Raw genomic sequence first — 21,152 nt, forward strand, 5'->3', positions numbered from 1 at the left:
TATTATCTCATAGTAAAACCTTCTCATCACTCATAGAGAAAATCCCATATCTATTAAACGTTTATTCCTCCTTTTTCTTCTGCCCTTGTTCAAAACTTTCTGTCTTTTTTGTTTCACGTAAGTATAATTATACTATATTTGATCTTTTCTGTCTGATTTTATGTATACCATGTTTTCAAGATTATAACATCAATCAACATTCTCTTGTATGGACATACCACATTTTATAGATCCATTTCATCATGTTGGGGTTTCTTTATTTAATTGATTTCCAGAATATGCATATTTGGCAAGGTTGGGAGTCTTTTAAATTGTTTGTTATTTTTGTTTAAAAAGAGAAGTATGGGTTATGATCATTAGTTTGGGGGCCATGAAAGTAACATTATATCCATCATATTAAGCCTTTATGTAGATTCAAGGGTCAGTTACTAGAACATGTTGTGCAAAAGCTTCAATGCCTGCAGAATAAGGAGTGTGTTAATCAATCTGTACGGTAGGGAATAGTCAATGTTTGACCATTTTAGTTTATGAACCAGAAATCATCTGATTCTCTGCTAAATTCAATAGAGAATGAAGGTTGTTTTCGTCCTGTTTTGTTTGTTTGTTTTCTGAGACAGGGTTTCTCCGTGTAACAGCTCTGACTGTCCTGGATCTAACTCTGTAGACCAGGCTGGCCTCAAACTCACAGAGATCTGCCTGCCTCTGCCTCCTGAGTGCTGGGATTAAAAAGGCACAAAGTGCCACCACTGTCTGACTTGTCTTTGTTTTTTAACCAGTGATGCTCTCAATAGATGGGAGTTCAATTGTCTTTAAGCTGTGCTAAAATTACATAATGATCATTCTCAGATGAATTGACTTGAGCAAGGCCAGGCAGCAAGGACTCCCCTTTGTCCCAGCACTTTTTTTTTAAACAACATTCCTATTGCTCTTACGGTTTCTGAGGAGGATCTGTGCCATTCGGTCCTCAATTCCAAGAAAAACATGGAAGAATCACAAAATACAATGCACCTGTAAGATAGGCAGACCTTGAATTCCGGAGTTCAACTCTTAATGTTAAATCAGAGTCTCCTCCCACTCTGCCCACTAAGATCCAAGATCCACAGATTACCAACATGAAGCGGAAAGTCAGGTTCTAGAGACCTAAAGCATAGTGTTTTAAGGCAGAATCACTTCCCGCAACTGAATTGTGTTCAGAGCTCCGCATTCAAACAAGGTTGAAAATCCTTGGGATTGTACTTAGAAAGAACATAGGTCTGGTCGCTAAATCAAGATTATTAATTTGCAGTCGTGACAGTGTTTCAATCACACCCAAAATTTGCAGTTTGTCCTTGAACCGTGTATGTACTGATTTAGCAACGTGTTGCATATACCTTTGAGGATAAAGATGAGAAACCAATGTCGCAAGGTTTGTGTTAGCATGCCGGTAATCAGATAAAAATCTTTCCATTTCCTCTAGTCTCCCAAATCAGCATTTATTAGTGCTGCAAAAAAGGCAAGACTGAAGTCGAACCCCGTCAAAGTGCGCTTTTCTGAAGAGGTCATCATCAATGGCCAAGTGTCGGTAAGTTCACATCTCTCTGTGTTGTTCTGCAGAGAATCACTGAGGCAGAGACTCTGTACTCTAGTGAAGCCAGTAATGCTATTGGAATGCTCATTCTGGACCTGGATCTTGTCTTTCATGGGGGTGTCAAATCTTAACTGCAAAGGACTTGACTCACCACTGAAGTATGATTAATAAAAACTCAGAGACAAATATTGGGATTCAACCTGAAGGTCAGAAGAGCAAAGCACCCAGCCACTGGCTCTTACCTTGACCTCAGTACAAAATGGCGATCCTGCCTCCAGGAATCTCAGAATGAGACTGAGCCTGAGAACTGTCTTCTCTCATTTTATAATCCTCTCTAGTTTGGGGATTAAAGGCGTGCCTGGCCCAGTGTCTATGGCAGCTAGTGTGGTTACTGGGATTAAAATTGTGTGTTACCACTGCCTGGTCTGTAAGGCTAACCAGGGGGCTGTTTTACTCTCTGATCTTCAGGCAAGCTTTATTTATTAAAATACAAATGAAATATCACAACAACCACCATCTCACTGTCGTTAGAGCTAACACAACCAGAATAGGAGCTAGCCCAGAGATTCTGATGATACTTGATGTATTAGAACCCTCACTATTTTGGTCTGGGAGCACTAAGGTTGCCTTATTTATATTATGTAAAATAAGCTTCCTTTGAAATTTCTACTACATTGTGTCAATTAGCTATGTTTCCACAGAATAGCCTTTTATGTATTTCGTAAAAAGATTTATGTCTTTCTTGAGTTGCATGGTGTGTGCATGTATGAAAGGCATGTATGAAAGTCATTGAAAGAACAGATTTTGTATATAGAGCTACAGCTGAAGAATTGTCCCCCAGGTCAGTAGAAATAGGTCTTCATGAAAAGCATGGCTTCATAATCTTCCACATGGATAATGCCGACATCAAGAGGATACTTCATTTTCTACACTTTTCAAAGAGTGGGTTCTGTTTCATTTTTATTTTTTTTTTTAGGTTTTAGGAAGCTTTTTCCAAGGGTACTACTAGTTTGGGGGCCTTGGAAATTTCAGATTTTTATTGTTGATAGTTGTTGGCTGCTGTTGATGTTATTTAAATGAATCCCTAAAGATAGACAGCCATTTGTGGGCAGTTTGCTGCGGATCACACACTCTTTCCTGAAGTTAGCCCTGGCTCTGGATTGGAAACTGTGGGCATGTGTCTACAAGCTTTGAGCAAGGCACGTCTGAGTCTGCTTATGACCAGTCCTCCCTAAGGCTGCCCAGCTTGGAGAGCAGCAAGTTGAAGTATGTGATAATTCTCTTTCAGCTATGATAAAATACCAAGGCTAAACCAATTAATGGGGGAAGGATCCTCACAGTGGCAAAGATTTGCGACCTTTGGTCAGAACATCATAGCAGCAAAAGAATGTAGCAGAGGGTACTCAGCCCGAAACATCCAGGAAGTAGAGAGAAATTGAGCTAGAGATAGATACGACAGATAAAATAAGGACGAGAGAAGGAAAATCTATGCACATAGAGGGTCTGAGATTTTCTTCCCTGTTTTTGCATCTGGACTCCACCTATTTAATGACATCCCTTTATTCAGGCAGGTCTTCGCTCCACTGTCAATCATCTTTGAAAAGTCCTCACAGAGACATGCTTTCCTAGTCTTCTAGTTGGCTCTCAGTCAAAGCTAATTGGTCATCGAGAATAAGGATCATGGCTGGTCAATCTGGCAAACTGTTGGGGCACTTTTGGGGAAAGGTCTGAGGCTGTCACTGTTATCCTGGGCACAGTTTGTACTGCCCTGTAAACTTGATGCGCTCTGTTCGCTGCAATGGATGTCCCTTAATCTAGGCACACGTTTCCCACATGTCACCAGAACTCTGTCTCACTGGGGGAGCAGAAGAATCCAGGCATAGAAAAAAAATAAGTGCATCACATCAAAAATTCATAAGAAACTTACCTTTCCACACCAGGGCTTCTCGGCATGTGACTGGGCATCTAAAGAGAGAATAGTGGTCTAGAAGCTTCTGTGACCATGTCATTTCAACCCCATTTATAACAGGGCTCGTGCGAGGCAGCTGGAGTGTGAGGCACTGTTGCAGGGACAGTGGTCTCCTGCAGTCTCTGCTGCCTTGCCACGATTCTCTAAAGTTAGGCCCTTCAGTTGCGTATCTAACCCTAGGCCCATGAAAACTCACCCTTTCTAACGTGCTCTTTTCAGTCACAAGGTGCCTTGTCTTTTGATTTAAAGCTGGGCTTACTCAGTGAAACAGGAAGCAAGAAGGTTCCAGTGGAAAGCCGCGGCAATAGAAATGAGAAGAAATTCAGAGAACGAAATGAACAGTGAAAACCAAGGGACCAGTTAATGACTTATACACGGGCCGAGTCGGCTCCGACTGTAAAACACTTAGAAACATCTGTGCATCTGGTCTTCAGTTCCTTCATCTTGAAGCCAAAGGACATATATGGCTTTGCTATTTCTAAGTCCCCCACCCCCAAAACCTCGTGACTCTGTGACACCAAATACATGCGTATAACACAGCTTCCTCCAAGGACGCATGACTCTTACAGGAAGACATCTACTTCTCTCCTTAATCTCTCTCATTGTTTCTCATGCTTTCCAATTAAAGAAAGATCCTAAGGAATGTGTTTTTCAGGTTCACTCTTGGTCATATTTCAAATTGGCATCCTGTTTGAGTTATTTCTAGATTATATTATGAGCTGTTCATTATCGCTTAGACTTAGCACTTTGCTTCTTTTTTTGTGGCACTGGGAATGGAATGCAGAGCCCTCCTACATGCCAGGTTTGCTCGTTAGTTTTCGTCAACTTGGTATAAACCAGAGACACCTGGGAAGAGGGAAAGTTAGTTGTGGAACTGTCTGCATCAGGTGGGCCTCTGGGCCTGTTTCCAGGGTTGTTTTGGATTGCTACTTGATGGAGGAGGGCCCAGGGCAAGCCATCTCTAGTCATGGATTGTATAAGAAAGGCAACTGAATGGGAGCCTGGAACAAAATTAGTGAGCAGTATTCCTGGGTGGTCTCTGCTTCAGGCCCTGCCTCCAGGTCCTACCTTGAATTCCGGCCCTAGCTTCCTCCAAAGATGAGCTGTAGCCTGTAAGCTATAATAAATCCTCTCCTCTCTCTCCTCTCCCAGTGGCTTTTAGTCCTGGTGTGCTATCACAGCAACAAAAGAGCTAACTAGGGCATCAAGCAAGTGCTATGCCACGGAGCTGAAAGCCTTGACCCTGTGTTTTTCTCTTTTAGCTCACTAGCTCACCTCTTACGTTTCCCTTTTGAGTTGAAAAGCATTCCTAAATGGGTTACAAAGAATTTCAAAAAATAACTTTACCCTTGCGCTCCTTTAGACTTGTGACTGATTTGCATGACAGCCACCAGAGACCAGCAGGCTCCCGTCAGACAGCGCCATTGATGGTCTTCATTTTGTTCATTTAATCCTGAGCCACAAAAGTCAGGACTTGTGCTCCCAAACACAGATGCTTGACTACAAAGGAATTATGTCTGTAATAACGTTTTCCATTGGGAATCTTGCTTTGTAAGAAAAGACTGCATCTGATTTTTCTGATAGGCAAAATGTCTTTTGTTAGATTGTTGTGAGTTATTTGTAGCTGGAAAACAATATTGCTATGAACACCTTAGTTCAGTTACCACCAAAGGGATACCTAATTGGTCTTTGAGCATCTGGTTACTTATCCTTTATTATATTGTGAGAAGAATAAACAATAGACATAAGTTGCTAGTGCCAAGAGTAAAATTCTAATTTGACTGACCTTTGCAGCCACCATGCCTATTTTCTGTTGTTAAACAGGAAACTGTTAAAGACAACTCACTTCTTTTTATGCCAAATGTTTTGAAAGTCTATTTGGAAAATGGGCAGACCAAATCGTTTCGCTTTGACTGCAGCACCTCCATCAAGGTAAGATGACATTCGAACCTCTGGGCCTGTACTCAATATGTGAGATCAAACCAAGACGGAGTGCAGAAACAGAATGGCTCTGGGCTTTTTGTCACTCTTGGTTCTACAAACACTATAACATGCTGCCTATGAAGAAACACCAGGGCTAGTGATTTTAATGCAACTCCAGATTAATTAAAATTGCATGACTGTCACCAAGAAGGTTTGGCGCCCTGCCCAAAGTCAACAGGATTTCCCAGCAATTTCAGCCACCAAGAAGATTAGGATGTTAACTATTGATTGAATATCTGCCACTTTTGGTGTCCAGCAAAAGCAAGGGGTATAATAATTTAAAGATAACATTTACTTTTGATTGCTTTAACCAATTGCTGGAGAATGCTATATAGCAAGTTGGACCTGAGTTTACTTCTCAGAAGGAGGTTAAAGGAAGAACCACCATGCAATCCCATGATTTCTGAGCCACAGGTGAGTTTTACATACTGGGTTTCAAAGCAAAGCATATGGCTTCCCCCCATGCTTTTTTCCTAGAAAAGAAAAGTGCATAGTCTCCTCTTTTTCTTATTGTACAAAAGTATGTTCAGAAATTGATTGCTCCCTAATGTCTCATCAGCCTAAAATAGACTTTCTTCAAATGGCACAGTCAGAAAGATTTTATGGAGGTAAAAATGTACCTAGTGATGATCTGTACCATAATCTAGCAAGAGACTATCAAGTCTGTGTTTAAAATGTCTATCAATAGTCAACCATTAATTCTGTGCGTTTGAAAGGACTCAGAGTAGATCTCACCTGTGCAAGCGGTTCTACAAAGCCTACTTGCTGTGCATTCTTATTTTCATAATACCAGCAAGCAGCTGGGTTTAAATTGCCTTAAATACATGGTGATTCAGTAGGCAGTGGAAGGCACAATATTGGTAGATGGGTGTAGGAACACTAAGTCTTCCTTAATTGCCCCAGATGAAACACTAGTTCCCTTCCTATAAGACTGCTACTTTGGAATGGTGATGGCTGATAAAAGATTTTTCCTTCTTTTCCCACTCAGCACCAACATATGATGGAACAATAGTTGATCTAATAATCAGTCACCTAAAAGGAGAGTCAGAAAATTCTTTCTGTAAAGAATTTGGGCTTTGGGGTCTTTCATTGTCTGTAGGGATTATTGGATTATTTGTTGCACCAGAAAAGCAGCCACAGAGAGGTGGTATTGGGAGGACTTCAGGATCACCTTTTAGGTGAATGATCTTCTTGAAGAACACCGAGAACTCAACCATTTGTCCTTCCACATTCTAGTTCATTATAGAAGAGGGTGAGAAGCCAGATTCAACAAGGGACGTCAGCCCATAGGACAGCTTCCAGAGTCTCCTTCCTATGGACACCTACAGACAGTGTTATAGTCTCCCAGAAATAATGTAACAATATACACAGAGTATTATTAAGAAAACTCCCCTTTGTCTTGGTGTCCAGAGTTTACTTTTAGAGGTTGGTCACACAGACACAACTGCATGGGTGGATTTAGGAACTCGCCCCTCTAGAGGTCAAGTTGATATTGCATGACCCAAGACTTGTGGACTACTGTTAGCAAAGACTGTATGCTATAGTCCTGCGCTTTAGAGACAGCATAATGACTCCGGCCCAGCAGACCACTGAAGAGCAAAAAGGTCCTTTCCCAAGAGTGACACAACAGAGCCACGTCTTGCTTTAGGTAGTGCTAATCCGTTCCTGCATACACTTTGCATGAGCAAATGAGCATGCCCAGTTGGACCCATGGGCTGTTGTTTGCAGACCTTAGAATGCATGCACAGAAATACATTACTATGAATCTCTCTGGCCTTTTGGACCCATTCTTTGTTCTCAACTGTTCAGCTCCTTGCTGTTATACCTTCTAGCTCACTTGAAGACACATGGTAAGACTTGAGTACATTTCTTACCGGAAACCAGTCTAAACTGAAGAACAGTTCTGCTGCTAATCCTTTTGACTTCTTTATAACAGCAACTCACACTAGTCTGAGTTTATTTCCTGGTGGATTACAGGTGACGAGGAGGAGATTAGGCACTGTGGAGAGTTCACATCAAATTCAAGCTATCTTATCTTGGACCTAATAGCCTTATTGGCAGGACAGACACTGGTTGATGGGCATAAAACGGAAAGAGCGCAGTGATGAAAGGAAGCTGACAACTGTTGATTGCGACTTGCCAGAACTCTTCTTACAGAGTTAGATAATAGGGAGCAATTGTCAGGGTCATTTTCCACGCCCCCCGCTGGTTTACAAAAATGTCACGTAGAGTTCACATAGCCTTGCAAAACCTGGGTTGTGTTTTTCCTTCTTGGATTTTGTTGCAAAAAGATTATACAGCAGGAAATATTTTAGATCACATTCAACACAATCAAGGCATTTTGGTTGAACAGTTATTCTTTCGGGGTGTGTATGTGTAGGGTTGGCTTTTGTGGATTTTGTCTTAATAAGGCCTGAAGAAATGGCAAAGGAACATAAAGTAGACTCAAATAGCAAAACCGTCCATCAAAAACCAACTTCATAGATGGGAAGGGTTTTTTTTTTACCTTAGCAACCAACTATTGTGGTTGTGGAATAGATCATTCTTTGCTGTGACTATCCTGTGCATTGCTAAAACTCTCTACCCACCCAATTCCATGACAATTCCAACCCTACTGTGACAACCAAAGGGTGTCTCCAAAAAATGTCCAAATGTTGCTCTAGGACACCATTTCCTCGCATTGAGAAGAACAAGTCTACAAGACTTTGGTATTTGACTAAAAATTACCTTAAAGAGTGATAATTTGCTAGTTTCGAATCTCTGAGCCAATGAAAGGCCGAGCCGACTAGCTGTGCCTTCAGTACAGTCTTCCCTTGTTTACTCCACACATTCTGACTCTAAATGTTTAATCCTATGAAGGATTACAGACATAGCTTGCTCATTTCACCTTCCCCAGGGATGTAAAATAAACAGAAACTGCTGTGGCGTGCTCTCTGTGCAAATGGTGTTATAATAAATGCCTTGTAAGTACGAACTCATTTGATTCCTATATCAATCCCAAGGCAGGCATTATTATCACTTCCAGTTTACAGGTAGGGAAACTGAGATACTGAGAAATCGAATAACTTCCCAGCGCTGGGACGTTGTTTAAGCATGAGGACTAGAAGTTAAGAGCAGACATTCTCAGAAGCTTCTTTACTAACGTGGTGCTCGTTCAGAATGACAGTCTCAGGCACACATACTATTTGGGGGCAGGACTAAAGTGGTGATATTTCAGGCCTCACAGGCTCAAGTCTGTTCATGAAGTGTATGGACAATAAAGCAACCGTGACAATAAAGAGATGGGTTGACTCAGTCCCACTAAAACTTTATTTATCAAAATGGTTTGTGGGCTAGATTTGACATGCAAGCCATACTTTCCCAGTCCCTGATGTAGAATACCTTCAGTGTTGGTTTAATTGTTTTCTCATTGAGAAAAAGGGAGACATAAGCTAGACCTCTATCTGTTAAAAAGCTTTCTAATTTAAACCCTTACACAAGACTGCAGAGATTGCTCAGTGGTTAAGAGCACTGGCAGCTCTTCTAGAGGATTCAGCTTTGATTCCTGGTACCCACATGGTAGCTCACAAATGCCTGTAACTCCAATTCCAGGCCTTCTTCTAGCCTCCCTGGGCACCAAACCTGTGAGTGCTATATACAGCACACATGCAGGCAAAACACCCAAATACGTTTAAAAAACAAAAAGAAGAAGAAAAAGAAGCTTATATGAACACCAAGCTCCTCTTCCAGCTGTGTATCTTACCTGTCAGTATTGAAATCCACAGGAAATTTGGGTGATGCTGGAAGCCATAAAGGGCCAAGAAAAGAGAGCCTCGATTCTGTGCTTTTCACTCTTAATGCTATTTGATTTCCGTACCAATTGACAGTATTCCATTACGGAAAGTAAAGCCTACATAGATGTAACACTTTCTGGTCATGATAGTCTCTAAAAACGACAAAGAACAGTGTTGATTTTGGTCTCTCCGTGTCACTCTTTGCTCTGTAAGGATGTCATCTTAACCCTGCAAGAGAAGCTGTCTATCAAAGGCATCGAACACTTCTCCCTCATGCTGGAGCAGAGAACCGAAGGGGCTGGGACCAAGCTGCTGTTGCTTCATGAGCAGGAGACACTCACCCAGGTCTGTGGAGTAACCCCAAGAATGATAATGCCGGTGGGAGAAGAGCCTGTGGTAGCTCAGGAGGCCCTCCCTCCAGCCCCCTCATTGGAGCTTCTCTATCCCCCAGGCCCTCTCTGAAGGAAGCACTACCTTCAGCATTTCTCAGACACCTCAAGGAGACAGCCTCCCTTTTTTTTTGGCCAATCTGTCATAGGATTTCAGTAGTTCTCCAGATTTGTCATTCAGAGGCCAAGCAGATACTGGAATGTAGCTCTGCAGGGTGACATTTTATGTTACTGCAATGGTTTCTCTGCTTGTTTTGATCATTAAAAACAAAACTGTTCACAAACGCATGTAAACGAAGTCAGAGCCATCTATGTAGTCTTCCGCTCTGGGTGCATACTCTTGACTATTTTGGGGAGCCTGCAGTCAGTGCCCCAGTCCCGCCCACTAGAAATATGTGATCTACTGATGTGTCCCAATTCCTGGTTCCAAAGGTGACACCCCATCTGTTCTTTGGGGAGACAAGCCCACTGCTTACTGCTGCAGCCTGCATACCACCTTCACTTGTCTCAACTCGAAACAAGCTAAACCTCTTGCTCGAGTGTCTAAGCATCCACTAAGTCCTCTTGCACAGGAAAGCTCGAGGAAGAGATAATCCTAAAAAGAGGAGGTGGGGGGGGCATGATCAGCTGAAGCAGCAAGATACCACCAAGGGATGGAATGACCGGAAGCATCGCCATGATAAAGTGCTTCTTATTGGGTGCATAATTAAAAGCTACTGTCTAGGATGGGTTGGAGGGATGGCTCAGCAGTTAAGAACATGTACTGTTCTTCTTGAAGACCTGAGTTCAATTCCCAGAACCCACATCAGGTGACTCACCATGGCCTAGAACATCAGCTCCAGATCTGACGCCTCCGGCTTCTTTGGGGACCGGCAGCTCACATGTACACACATAATTAAAACTGAAAATAATTCTTTAAACAAAAATCAACACCTCGCATTTTACACATCAATTCCCTCCAATAGCCCTATTTGTTTTGACAGCATCCCAACAGGATGTGACGGATTAGGAAAGTTGCAACACATGTTGATTGCCACTTCTGTATCGAATTTGACCTATGATCAGGTTTAAATCTACATAGTCATATTTAAAATCACTTGCAAAATAACTCACAGCAAAGCACTCTGAGAAATATGTGACTTATTTTATGCAATGTCGTAGGGGAACCATTACTTATATTCAGAACCCCCCAAGTGAAAGCTCACTGTGTATCCAAGTTCCCCTGGAAATAGAACCTTAGCCAAACACTTGAATGTGTGGAAGTTCCCTGAGAGATCATGATCAATACTGGGAGAGGGGTGGAAAATAGGAATGGGGTAAATTGGGAGCCAACAGCAATTTCTCAGCAAGCCAGTTTCCAGCATTGGACCTGGAGCTGTATCTAATTAGAGGGCTCTGAGTGGCAGCCTCAGACACGTGTGTCAGTGGTACTTACCTGGAGTGCGCTGAGCAGGCAGTTGGCTTGTCACTGGTAGCAAGCTATGCCTGATGACTCCTCAAATTCCCTGACCCATTCAATGGTCACAGGCACATGTAATAAACCGCCTTCAGTTTGTGGCTGTACGTGAGAGTGATGTGGACAGCCCACCAGTTTCTGAGTCTAACGGAAGTTCTACAACTTTATCTTTCCCTTACAGTTCTACTGCACGGACCTTATAGAAAACCATTGTGGTGGTTGAGGTGAACAAAGAATCAAAACTTTTTGTGATACTACATATCTAAAACTTAATAAAATGGGCCAAATAGCCTGAAACAAAGCAACTCCACCCTTTTGAACTGTCCAGTACAACGAAACTGTTAGAGTCTCAGAGCAGGATAAGAATTGGTGTGATATCGCTGTGTATATGAGCTCTTGTTATCGTCTCTCCTTTCCCGTGATGCTTTCTCTTTCTTTCCCCAGCCTCTCCTTTGAACATTCCCATAACAAGTCTGCTATGTACAACCCCTAGACTCAGAGTCTGCTTCTGGGGACCCCAGCCTTGTGCAAAGGCCAAATTGAAGATTTTGTTAACGGAGAAAGAAAGGGGATTGTGATTCTGTGACTCTCAGTCCTTTATCAGTCAGCACCTGTGAATTCTTAAATGATGTGTTTGTTCTTCTAGGTGACACAGAGACCCAGCTCCCATAAAATGAGGTGTCTTTTCCGGATCAGTTTTGTCCCAAAGGATCCCATTGACCTGTTAAGGAGAGATCCGGTCGCTTTTGAGTATCTCTATGTTCAGGTAGGTAAATGTTTAGATTGTTCTATATAAATGTTGAGATGGAACATAAATCAACCCTGTCATTGTTTTTCTTTCCATCATCCATCCTAAGCACAACAAACCATAAAATAAGTGTGTGATACTCTTTACATGTCTATATTTGGTTTTGAAATAATTTTACACTCCCATGAAAGTTTCAAGAATCTCCACCCTCCATTCCGATTCATCAGTTGTTAGTATTATCTCATTTGTGTTTTAGTTTAATGCAGGTACATATTCCTGTTCTCTTTTATCACAGAAATTCACACACAAACATTTATTCTGCAGCATAAGAAAGCTAGTTGCTTGAATCATGTGTTCTTTTTGTATTAAATATGCCATGTATTTGCCAATTACAAGGATGTTTACTTATATAAACTCTTTTCAATAAAACAATCAAGAAATAGGGCACCGATGCATGTCCCTTATCTCATCTTTTATCATCCAAATGATGCCTGTTGTACCCCAAATATCCTTTATACCATCAGTTTTTCCAGAATAGAATTCACTGTGGAATCTAATTTTGCACGTAGTTTGGTTGTCAAGTTTCTTTGGTGTCTGTGAATCAAGTCTCTCCTTTATCCTCCTTTGGTCACTTTTGTGACATTGAATTTAAAAAGTACTAATCAGGTATTTCATAGAAATCTTTCCATTTGGGTTTCTCTAGCATTTTCTCAGGATTAGGTTGAAGATATGAGTTCGCAAGGAATGGCATAAGTGACTGTGTTCTTCTCAGACTGGCATACGAGGAGCAACATGTTGCCAGGTTATGCCCTTAATTGTGAGGCTAACTTTGCCCCTTATGTGGGTAGTGTCCTTGTAAAAATTATTAACGTTTCTTTTGTAATGATGATGAAATTTGTGGCAAGTCATTTTGTGACTTTTATCATCTTATAGTTCATCAAATTGTCACCCACTAATTTTTATTAATAGTATTAATGGGGGATTCTTGCTTGAATCTATTGTCATCGTGATGATTTCAAATGACATGTCTAATCTCATTATGTCTTCTTTGTTGATCAGTTGGCATACTGTAAAAGTTTTTCCTTCTCTGTATGTTTATTCATTCATTTTGGTACTTAAATTTCTCCGAGACACCACAGTAATGATTAATATTAGAATTAATAATTTTCAGAATTTTAAGTTTTGTAAAAATACGTATATCTTCTCTAGATGGTCTATTTTATATTTTATTATGAGGTATAATTCCCCACAAAATAAAACTTCCAGAGATGAGTGTCTGGAACAATTTATCTAAGAGGAAATGTATTGAGATATATATATATATATGTGGGTAACTTTAGGTGATTTAATATTTAGATGTTCCTATATTTTTGTGAATCCATCCTATCATTCTGACTTAAATTTTCCAAAGAAATTGGAGTAAACATTAAGAATCTATTTATTGGGTCTGGACAGATGGCTCAAGAGTTAATAGTACTGGATACTCTTCCGGGGACCTGAATTTGATTCCCAGCCTCCACATGGCAGCTAACAACCACCTGTAACTCCAGTTCTAAGGGATCTAATGAACTCTACTGGCCATTATGGGCACTGAATGCACATGGTACATAGACAAACTTATTGGCAAAACACTCATACACATAAAAATAAAAAAAACCTCAACGAAGCATCCATTTCTTTAATATGTAGTACATATAATCACCCAAAGTGTCTGGAAGCATGTTTTTTACTATCACATTCACAAAAACAGGAGAAAAACAAGTCAAAAGACAGTAGATATTAGGTTAAAGAGAGATACAAACAAGATAGATATGACAAATTATTTATATTGGGATCAAGTGGCAATAAGCCCTAGAGATCAGAAAAGAAGCCAGAAAGAGAAAAAGAAGCAGAAAGTACAAGAACATTCTAGTACGCAGGATCCTCAGAAAAGACCCCAGTAACTTTCCCCATCTCTGTGGTCTTTGAACAAGACTTTTTTTTTTTAGCTCAAGAGGTTGATTAATGTTCATGAAGATAGCTCTGCTCCTCCAAGATAAGTCTAATCCTGTTCAGTATGTACAACCTTTTATAAAAAAAAATAATTTTAAATGTATATTGATTTTCCAACCTAAACAGTGAGACTATCGTGTTCTGGGTTTTCTCAGTGTTAAATGAGGTCATATGCACCCCTGACTTGGCAACAATGACCTCTGTTCCTCCAAGGGACCAGGAAACCTAGCCGATTATGGCTGTATAAAATGAAGAGTTTGATTCTCAGCTTTTTGGTTACTGTGTCTTCACCATACTCCAGCTGAGCATCACTCAGAGGCTAGGTCACCTATGATAAGACCATGTGCTACAATTATTAGCTAGTTAGCAGCAAATGAATAGCTCCAGGTACCTGATAGTCTAAAGCTTTAGACAGTGAAATACAGGTACAGGCTGTTCTCTGTAATTACAGTCTCATCTTGAGAACAGGTTGGCGCTTTCAAACCATTCAGCTTCTGTTTAAACACCACAAGAAGTCTACTGCCTTTGTAAAGGGGAAAAACATGGCTGTGCTTGTCTTGGGGAAGGGAGACAAGGAGTACCTCTAACGCTCATTGTGTTTTGTTTAAGGCATGTCTGCTCAAATTAAATGCATGGAGAGTTTTATCATTTGAAAGACATCTTTTATACCAGAGGACCAGCCTCAAAATAAGACAAACTGTCTGGAGAGTTTGCCTGGGGACTGGAAGAGAAAGGCTGATGTTGTTTCTGGTTCCCTACCTTGCCTTTCATGGGGGGGGGGGGGTATCTACTCCTTAAAGGAATAGGCTGCAGGGGAGATGGATAGCCATATACTATGAGCAATGGAGACTAAAATCAAGTGACTATCATCTTATATTTCTCCCTCAGAGAATAAGAAATGAACGTGGGTTTTTTTTTTTTGCCTCAGTCTCTACTTGGAAATGACTGTATCACAAACTGTATGGTGTGTCTAAAATAACCCATCTGTCTACTAGAAGTCAACAGGTCTCCTGTGAGCCTGTGTTGAGTTTTAAGCTACTACAAAGACACAATGAAAACTGCCTGGAGAATAGGAGAGGAAACAGAAGCCGCACATAGTACTTTACAAGACCAAAACCAATTTAACTTAGCAGACTCGTAATGAGGACAGTCACCACTGGCCAGATGAAGCATGAGATGCAAACTGGTTTCAGGAGTGATAACATGTATTCATCTCTGAGTCATTAATAGCCCATGAGGTCTTTTACAGATTTTAGCATATATATTAGCAGTAAACTCTAATGATCTAGACTGTTGTAATTCATAATGATTATATGCTTGCTGATATTTGCCCTCTTCACTCTCTGTTCAGAAAAAACAAGGTTGTTTATACCAATTAGTAAACAGGATACAACCCATGAGCCACCAAAATCTTTACAAACATGTTAATAGTAGTATTGTTTTCCTCTTAAGCATATATTAATTACAAATGAACTTTTTATAAGCATACACTATTCACCTGAAAGACTGTATTTTAAATAATAGATTTAAGAGTAATAAAAGCATGATTAATCTCTCTTTCACACACACACACACATACACGTGTGTGTATAATTCATATTGCACACCAACTCTCCAGGGTCATTCTTGACTAATTATATAATAATTAAGTGACTAAGTAATTGCCTTGCTGAAACATTCAAGCAGAAGTCTGTTTAAATGCAATGCAAGTATCTTAGTTACTGCTGTAATGAAACACCATAACCAAGGCAACTTTTTCCAGATGTTTTTTTTTTGCAAAGCATTGAATTGGAGCTTGCTGATATTTTCAGAGAGTTCATGCGATCGTGGTGGGAAGTATGGTGGCAGGCGGGTAGGCATTTTGTTAGAGCAGTAGCTGTAAGTTTCTACCTTGATCCACAATCACAAGGCAGAAAGTGATAACTGAGAAAGTCATGGGCTTTTGAAACTTCAAAGCCCACTCCCAATGATACACTTACCCCAGCACTGCTACACCTCCTAATCCTTCCTAAATAGTTCCACTGACTGGAGACCAAGCATTCAATCATATGAGCCTATAGGGACCATTTTTATTCAAACCACCACATCAAGGTAAAACAGGAATGGAAAAAAGGACTTAGGCCAGCCAGAGGTCTTAGGAAAAGTAAAAGTAATGACTCGTGTTTCTATAACACATTCCATTTATGAATGATCACCTTAGAGCTATCACAACAACCTTTCAAATTAGCTAGCTCTCAAGTTAGTTGTTCTTCAGAGTCCAACCATTTTTTTACATAAGAAAACTAACATGTCATGGCTAAAGTAACTGTATTGGTAATTTAAATAGCCTACTGTCAAACCTGGGTCTTTTTTCTACACACAAACACACACACACACACACACACACACACACACATCTGTTTTGAATCCTTATGCAGTAGCAGTTTTCAAAAATGTTATTTGACAAAATAACTTCTCACAAACCAGATTCTAGGACTGGGGCAATAGCTCAGTCCTTAAAGAACATAAACACATGAGTTTGATCTCAAGAGCTCACATTAAGCAAAAGTAAGACATAGAAGCACATGCTTGCAATCTCAGCATCTAGGAAGTAAAGACGGATAAGTAGACCCCAGAGGATTGCCAGCCAGCTAGCCTAGCCTGGGAATTTACCTAGCCTTGATAAATTCCAAGCTAGTGACAGATCCTGTCAAACTATAAATAGCAATAAAGAGGTGGATGACTTTTGAGGTCCAACATCCAAAATTGTCCTTTGACCCTAAGACACATAAGCACACATATGCCTGTGCACCCATACACACATGTGAGCACACATGGGCACACACCACATTCTGGGCTTCCAGTTCTCTTACTGTACTGTATGAAGCAATCTTACCTAGACTGTTAACATGTTGGGGCCAAGATTGCCTCGAACACTTGGGCATGATTGTTAAAATCAAAATAAAAACCACCAAAGCTGCAGCTTTGAAGTGTTTTGGAGGGTATGACCCAACCATCCCAGGTCTTCTTGCTGAACAGACCCCCTTCAAACACAAGCTGCTGTGTGCTCCAGGAAACTGTAAGGTTTTTCTGGGAAACAAAGGGTGAAAAGTCCTTATTAGGGATGCATTGGGACGACAACTGGACTCAGTTAGCAATGAAGCGCTGGACTGAGAAATATGCATCATCATATGTAGATACAAAGCCTATGATGTGCTAAGTATGCAGTGTTTAAATATTACATACAGAAGCCACGTAGTGGTATGTGGTCCTAACTTCATGAAATCAGTATACGAGGTGATTACTAAGGTGCTTCTCTTAGACAGGAAGCAAAAAATAAATTGCTGCATGTGTTTCCCTTTAATGTCCTACTTGAGAGAAGGCAAAGAATCCAATAAGGATGCAGGAACATTTTTCTCGAACTAGAATCCAATTGTCAATATAAAAATCAGTCAGCACACATACAGAGTCTGCTTACATAGTCTGCATGTTCCTTCCACTCTCCGCTCCCAACTTTGCTCCTAACAAGAGAGAAGAATCCACTACTCGAGTCTAGTATCTGTGGCCATTTTACCATACATACTCAGGCACTTTGGCTAATTGAGATGCAGTCTGGTGATTTTGCTCAGGCTAGCCTTGAATTTGTAGGTTACTGTGATGGTTTGAATGAGAACGGTCCCCACAGGCTCCTGTATTTGAATGCTTGGTCTCCAGTTGGTGGAACTGTTTGGGAGAGTTAGGAAGTGTGACCTTGTTTGAGGAGGTGTGACACTGGATGTGGGCTTTGACTTTTCAAAAGCCTTCATTCCTAGTTAGGTCTCTGCCTCACTTTGAATAAGAATGTGAGCTCTCAGCTACTGCTCCAGCACCATCCCTGCCTGCCTGCTGACATGTTCCCTGCCATGATGGTCATGCACTCACCCTCTGAACTGTACACCCCCAATAAACTCTTCCTTCTGTAAGTTGCCTTGTTCGTGATACTTAGAACAGCAATAGAAAAGCTAAGATATTCACATACCCCAGCTTCAGAAGTAGCTGAAACTATACATGGCCTACATTTTGACCCAAGCGCTGAACATACCGATTCCAAGAGATGTAGAATAACTCTCACATACTCCCGTGTTTGAAATGGGAGGGCTGCAGCCATTGAAATGAATAGAAGATTTTAATAGCTACCCTTAGAGCATGCACCAATGCCTGGTGATAAAGCACACGCCACCTTGTAATCCTTAAAGCAGCTCTAGTGAAGTGGTTCCTATGAGCCCCACTCACAGATGAATAAACTGAGGTCAAGAGTTCAAATAAACGGTAAAGTTTCAAGCATGATAGCTATTGTTGGCAAAGCCAGGACTGCAAACCCCAGTTCCACACAAAGAAAGACTAGGAATGACATAAATAAATCTTTAGAAGTGTGCTTACAGCTTCCAAGTACAGTTTAACTATTTTAGACCTCACAACACCTTGCAATTAGAAAACAGTATCACTCCATTTTAGAGAAAGGAAAACTGAGGCACCATCAAGTTAGAAATTTGCCCAAGGCCACAACTTGTGTGAAATGAATGAAGTTTGGAAGCCAGGATTCCAAGTCCAGCAGCAAAAACCACATTCCTCCACCATGCTTCCGTGTTCAGCTTCAGCACCTGTGTTTGGCAGCTCCATCCCCAAATTCTTAATTATTTTTACCAAAAGCTAAATATTTAAATAACAGCTTGTCGATGACTGTTGAACGTCTTGTGTGGTCTCTGTGTTTGTGCAATTAAAGACTGACTCGACTCCAAGCAGCATGGTGGAGACGTTTCCACATTTAGCCTCAGTACTTCACTTCTAAGAGTGAAGGTTGAAACACTGGGGAAACGCTTGTCACCTGCTCCTCCAAAGGGGAGCACAAGGCAGCCCATGCGCTGATGAACTGCGCCCTCTGCTGGTCTCTCTGCAGAGTTGTAACGACGTCGTTCAGGAGCGATTTGGACCTGAGCTGAAATACGACATCGCCTTGCGGCTGGCCGCCTTACAAATGTATATCGCCACTGTCACCACCAAACAGACGCAGAAAATCTCCCTCAAGTACATTGAGTAAGTGTTCACACTTGGTGCAATGAGATGCTGCGGGTTTTCTTTTACTTTTCTGTATCTGTTTGCAAAGTTCATCTTGTTCGTAGCCAAATCTTTGTACACTAGTGGAAAAATAGACAAATATTTTGTCTTTTATAATAGGAAAGATTCATTTCTCACTTTACCCACCTTTAGAAAACTGCAGGCAAAGGGAAAGCAAGTTCTTAAAATGACAGGTGAGCCCCAGAATGATGGCTCAGTCCTGCCATCCCATCAACTTTAGCGGTAGAGTGGACTGAGGCAGAAGGCTTACTTACCATGGGTAGGTACAAGACCAGTCGGGACCACATAACAAGATTTTGTCCATACCATAAAACACCATAAAGAAACAGCTCGGCCTGATCGTGCAGGCCCATAATTTTGCTACTGTGAGGCTGAGGCAGGAGAATCCCAAATTCTGGTGCAAAAGACTGAGTGCAAGGCCAACCTGAGCAACTTACTGTGCCCCTATCTCAGAGTCAGAAAGAAAATCAGTATCAGCACATTTGGGGCCCAGGGTTTACTTCAAAGGTAAATGGGTAAACTGAGGTACAAGATTATTAAGTAGCTTGCTACTTTTCCAATTCACAGTATAGGGGTAGGGGTGGGGTAGGGTTAAATCTCAAGCAATGGAACTACCCTTTGTGCCTGCGTTTGTGTGATAGACAGGATTATTGTGAGAGTCTAGTTAGGCTTGGCCACCCCTCAAAAATACACCAATTAAAGAGACAAGTTATAGGAAGAAAAGAAGAAATAAGATGAATTTCATGGGGTAGAATTGAGAAGAGGAACAAAAAAATGGGTATACTGAGCCCCAAGTCTATCTTTAGGGTCCTGACATGAGATTTAGATTTGTGGAGTTTAGGTTCTAATAGAGGGCAAGAGGTATATGTAACTCAGCAGTCTTGATCAAGGTGTGGGCCCGCCTACCACTTACTCATCATTGTTTGGTCTCTGTTGCATGGTATTCAGATAAATTGTGAGGACTGTATGTATTTCTTTCTAGGGGGCAAGTTCCTCCTCTGGATGGTACCACACTTCAGCCATCACCTTCTTCCAGTGTGATATTCTTGGAAGAATCCATATTCTAGGCGTTCCTTTGTCTTAACAGTCTGCTAGAACAAAGAATGGGCGTGATTGTCTCTTTAGACTCCCTCCTCTCTTGCTAGGGTGATTCTCAACCTGTGGGTCACAATCCCTTTGGAGTTCGAATGTCCTTTTCACAGGGTTTGCCTTAGACCATCAGAAATCACAGATCTTTATGTTACGATATGTAACAGTGCAAAATTACAGATATGAAGTAGGAATGAAATAATTTTGTGGTTGGGAGTTATCACAACTTGAGAAACTTTATTAAAGGATTGCAGCATCAGGAAGGTTGAGAACCACTGTTACGGAGGGACATTTTCTGAAGCGTCTTCATGGCAGGAGACCAGCTGGGCCTGGTGGCTCACACCTAGAATCCTAGCATTGAGGGAGTCTGAGCAAGAATCACAAGTTTCAAGCCATCCCAAGTTACATAATAAGACCATGACAAAAAATATAATAAAGAGTGAGCTGGAAAAATGAGCCAGTGGTTACGAGTACTTGCTGCTCTGGCAGAGGACATGAGTTTGCTTCCTCGCATCCATCTGATGACTCACAACCATCTGTAACTCCAGTCCCAGCACAAACTGGCACCCTCTTCTGACCTATGTGGGCGCCGTGCATGCATTCAGTACACATACAAACATGCAGGCAAAACACTCATGCACGTAAAATAAAAATACATCTTAAAAATATGCCCCAATCAGAAAGCATAGTGCCTTGATATCTGTATAGGGGAAAAAAGCCGTAGAGTGGCTGGCAAAGATGTCACGCAACAAAGTTGACTCTGTGAAGCAGATCTTGTTTGTAAACTTTGGACGCCTTCTCTCGCCGAGGATGCCATTTTACCAGCAGCGTCCCTCTTTGGCCAAGGAAAATTCTCTTTTCTTAGAAAATAGGTGGTTTGTATTGCCTCCAGCTGATGCATCTATTTAAGGGTCATCCTTTAAGAGGGAGCGCTCAGTCTCTCAGCAAGAGATTCTCTAGCCTAAAGTAAACACCACTTACTTCATCCCAGCAGCTCTTTATGGTAACAAAAAGGTGAACTCACCAGACTGAATTCGTATCTCCACGCCATGTTAACAGCATGGAATTTCTTCCCATCTGCACTCAAAACAA

General features: G+C 41.2%; 1 protein-coding gene across 6 annotated transcripts in view; it reads left to right on the top strand.

Annotated features, from left to right (window-relative positions):
• The window catches only part of Frmpd4 (FERM and PDZ domain containing 4), a 930,349-nt gene that overhangs the window by 881,536 nt on the left and 27,661 nt on the right, over positions 1-21,152 (top strand). For all 6 annotated transcript variants that reach the window (XM_085684903.2, XM_087902491.1, XM_085684900.2 and 3 more), the window contains 5 exons: positions 1,457-1,561; positions 5,361-5,468; positions 9,506-9,637; positions 11,784-11,903; positions 18,793-18,929. In XM_085684903.2, the coding sequence (XP_085541029.1) occupies positions 1,457-1,561; positions 5,361-5,468; positions 9,506-9,637; positions 11,784-11,903; positions 18,793-18,929 (602 nt within the window). The remainder of the gene's footprint in view (positions 1-1,456; positions 1,562-5,360; positions 5,469-9,505; positions 9,638-11,783; positions 11,904-18,792; positions 18,930-21,152) is intronic.

The sequence above is a fragment of the Myodes glareolus genome, chromosome X, assembly GCF_982192425.1.
Source record: "Myodes glareolus chromosome X, mMyoGla1.1, whole genome shotgun sequence".
Classification (NCBI taxonomy): Eukaryota; Metazoa; Chordata; class Mammalia; order Rodentia; family Cricetidae; genus Myodes; species Myodes glareolus.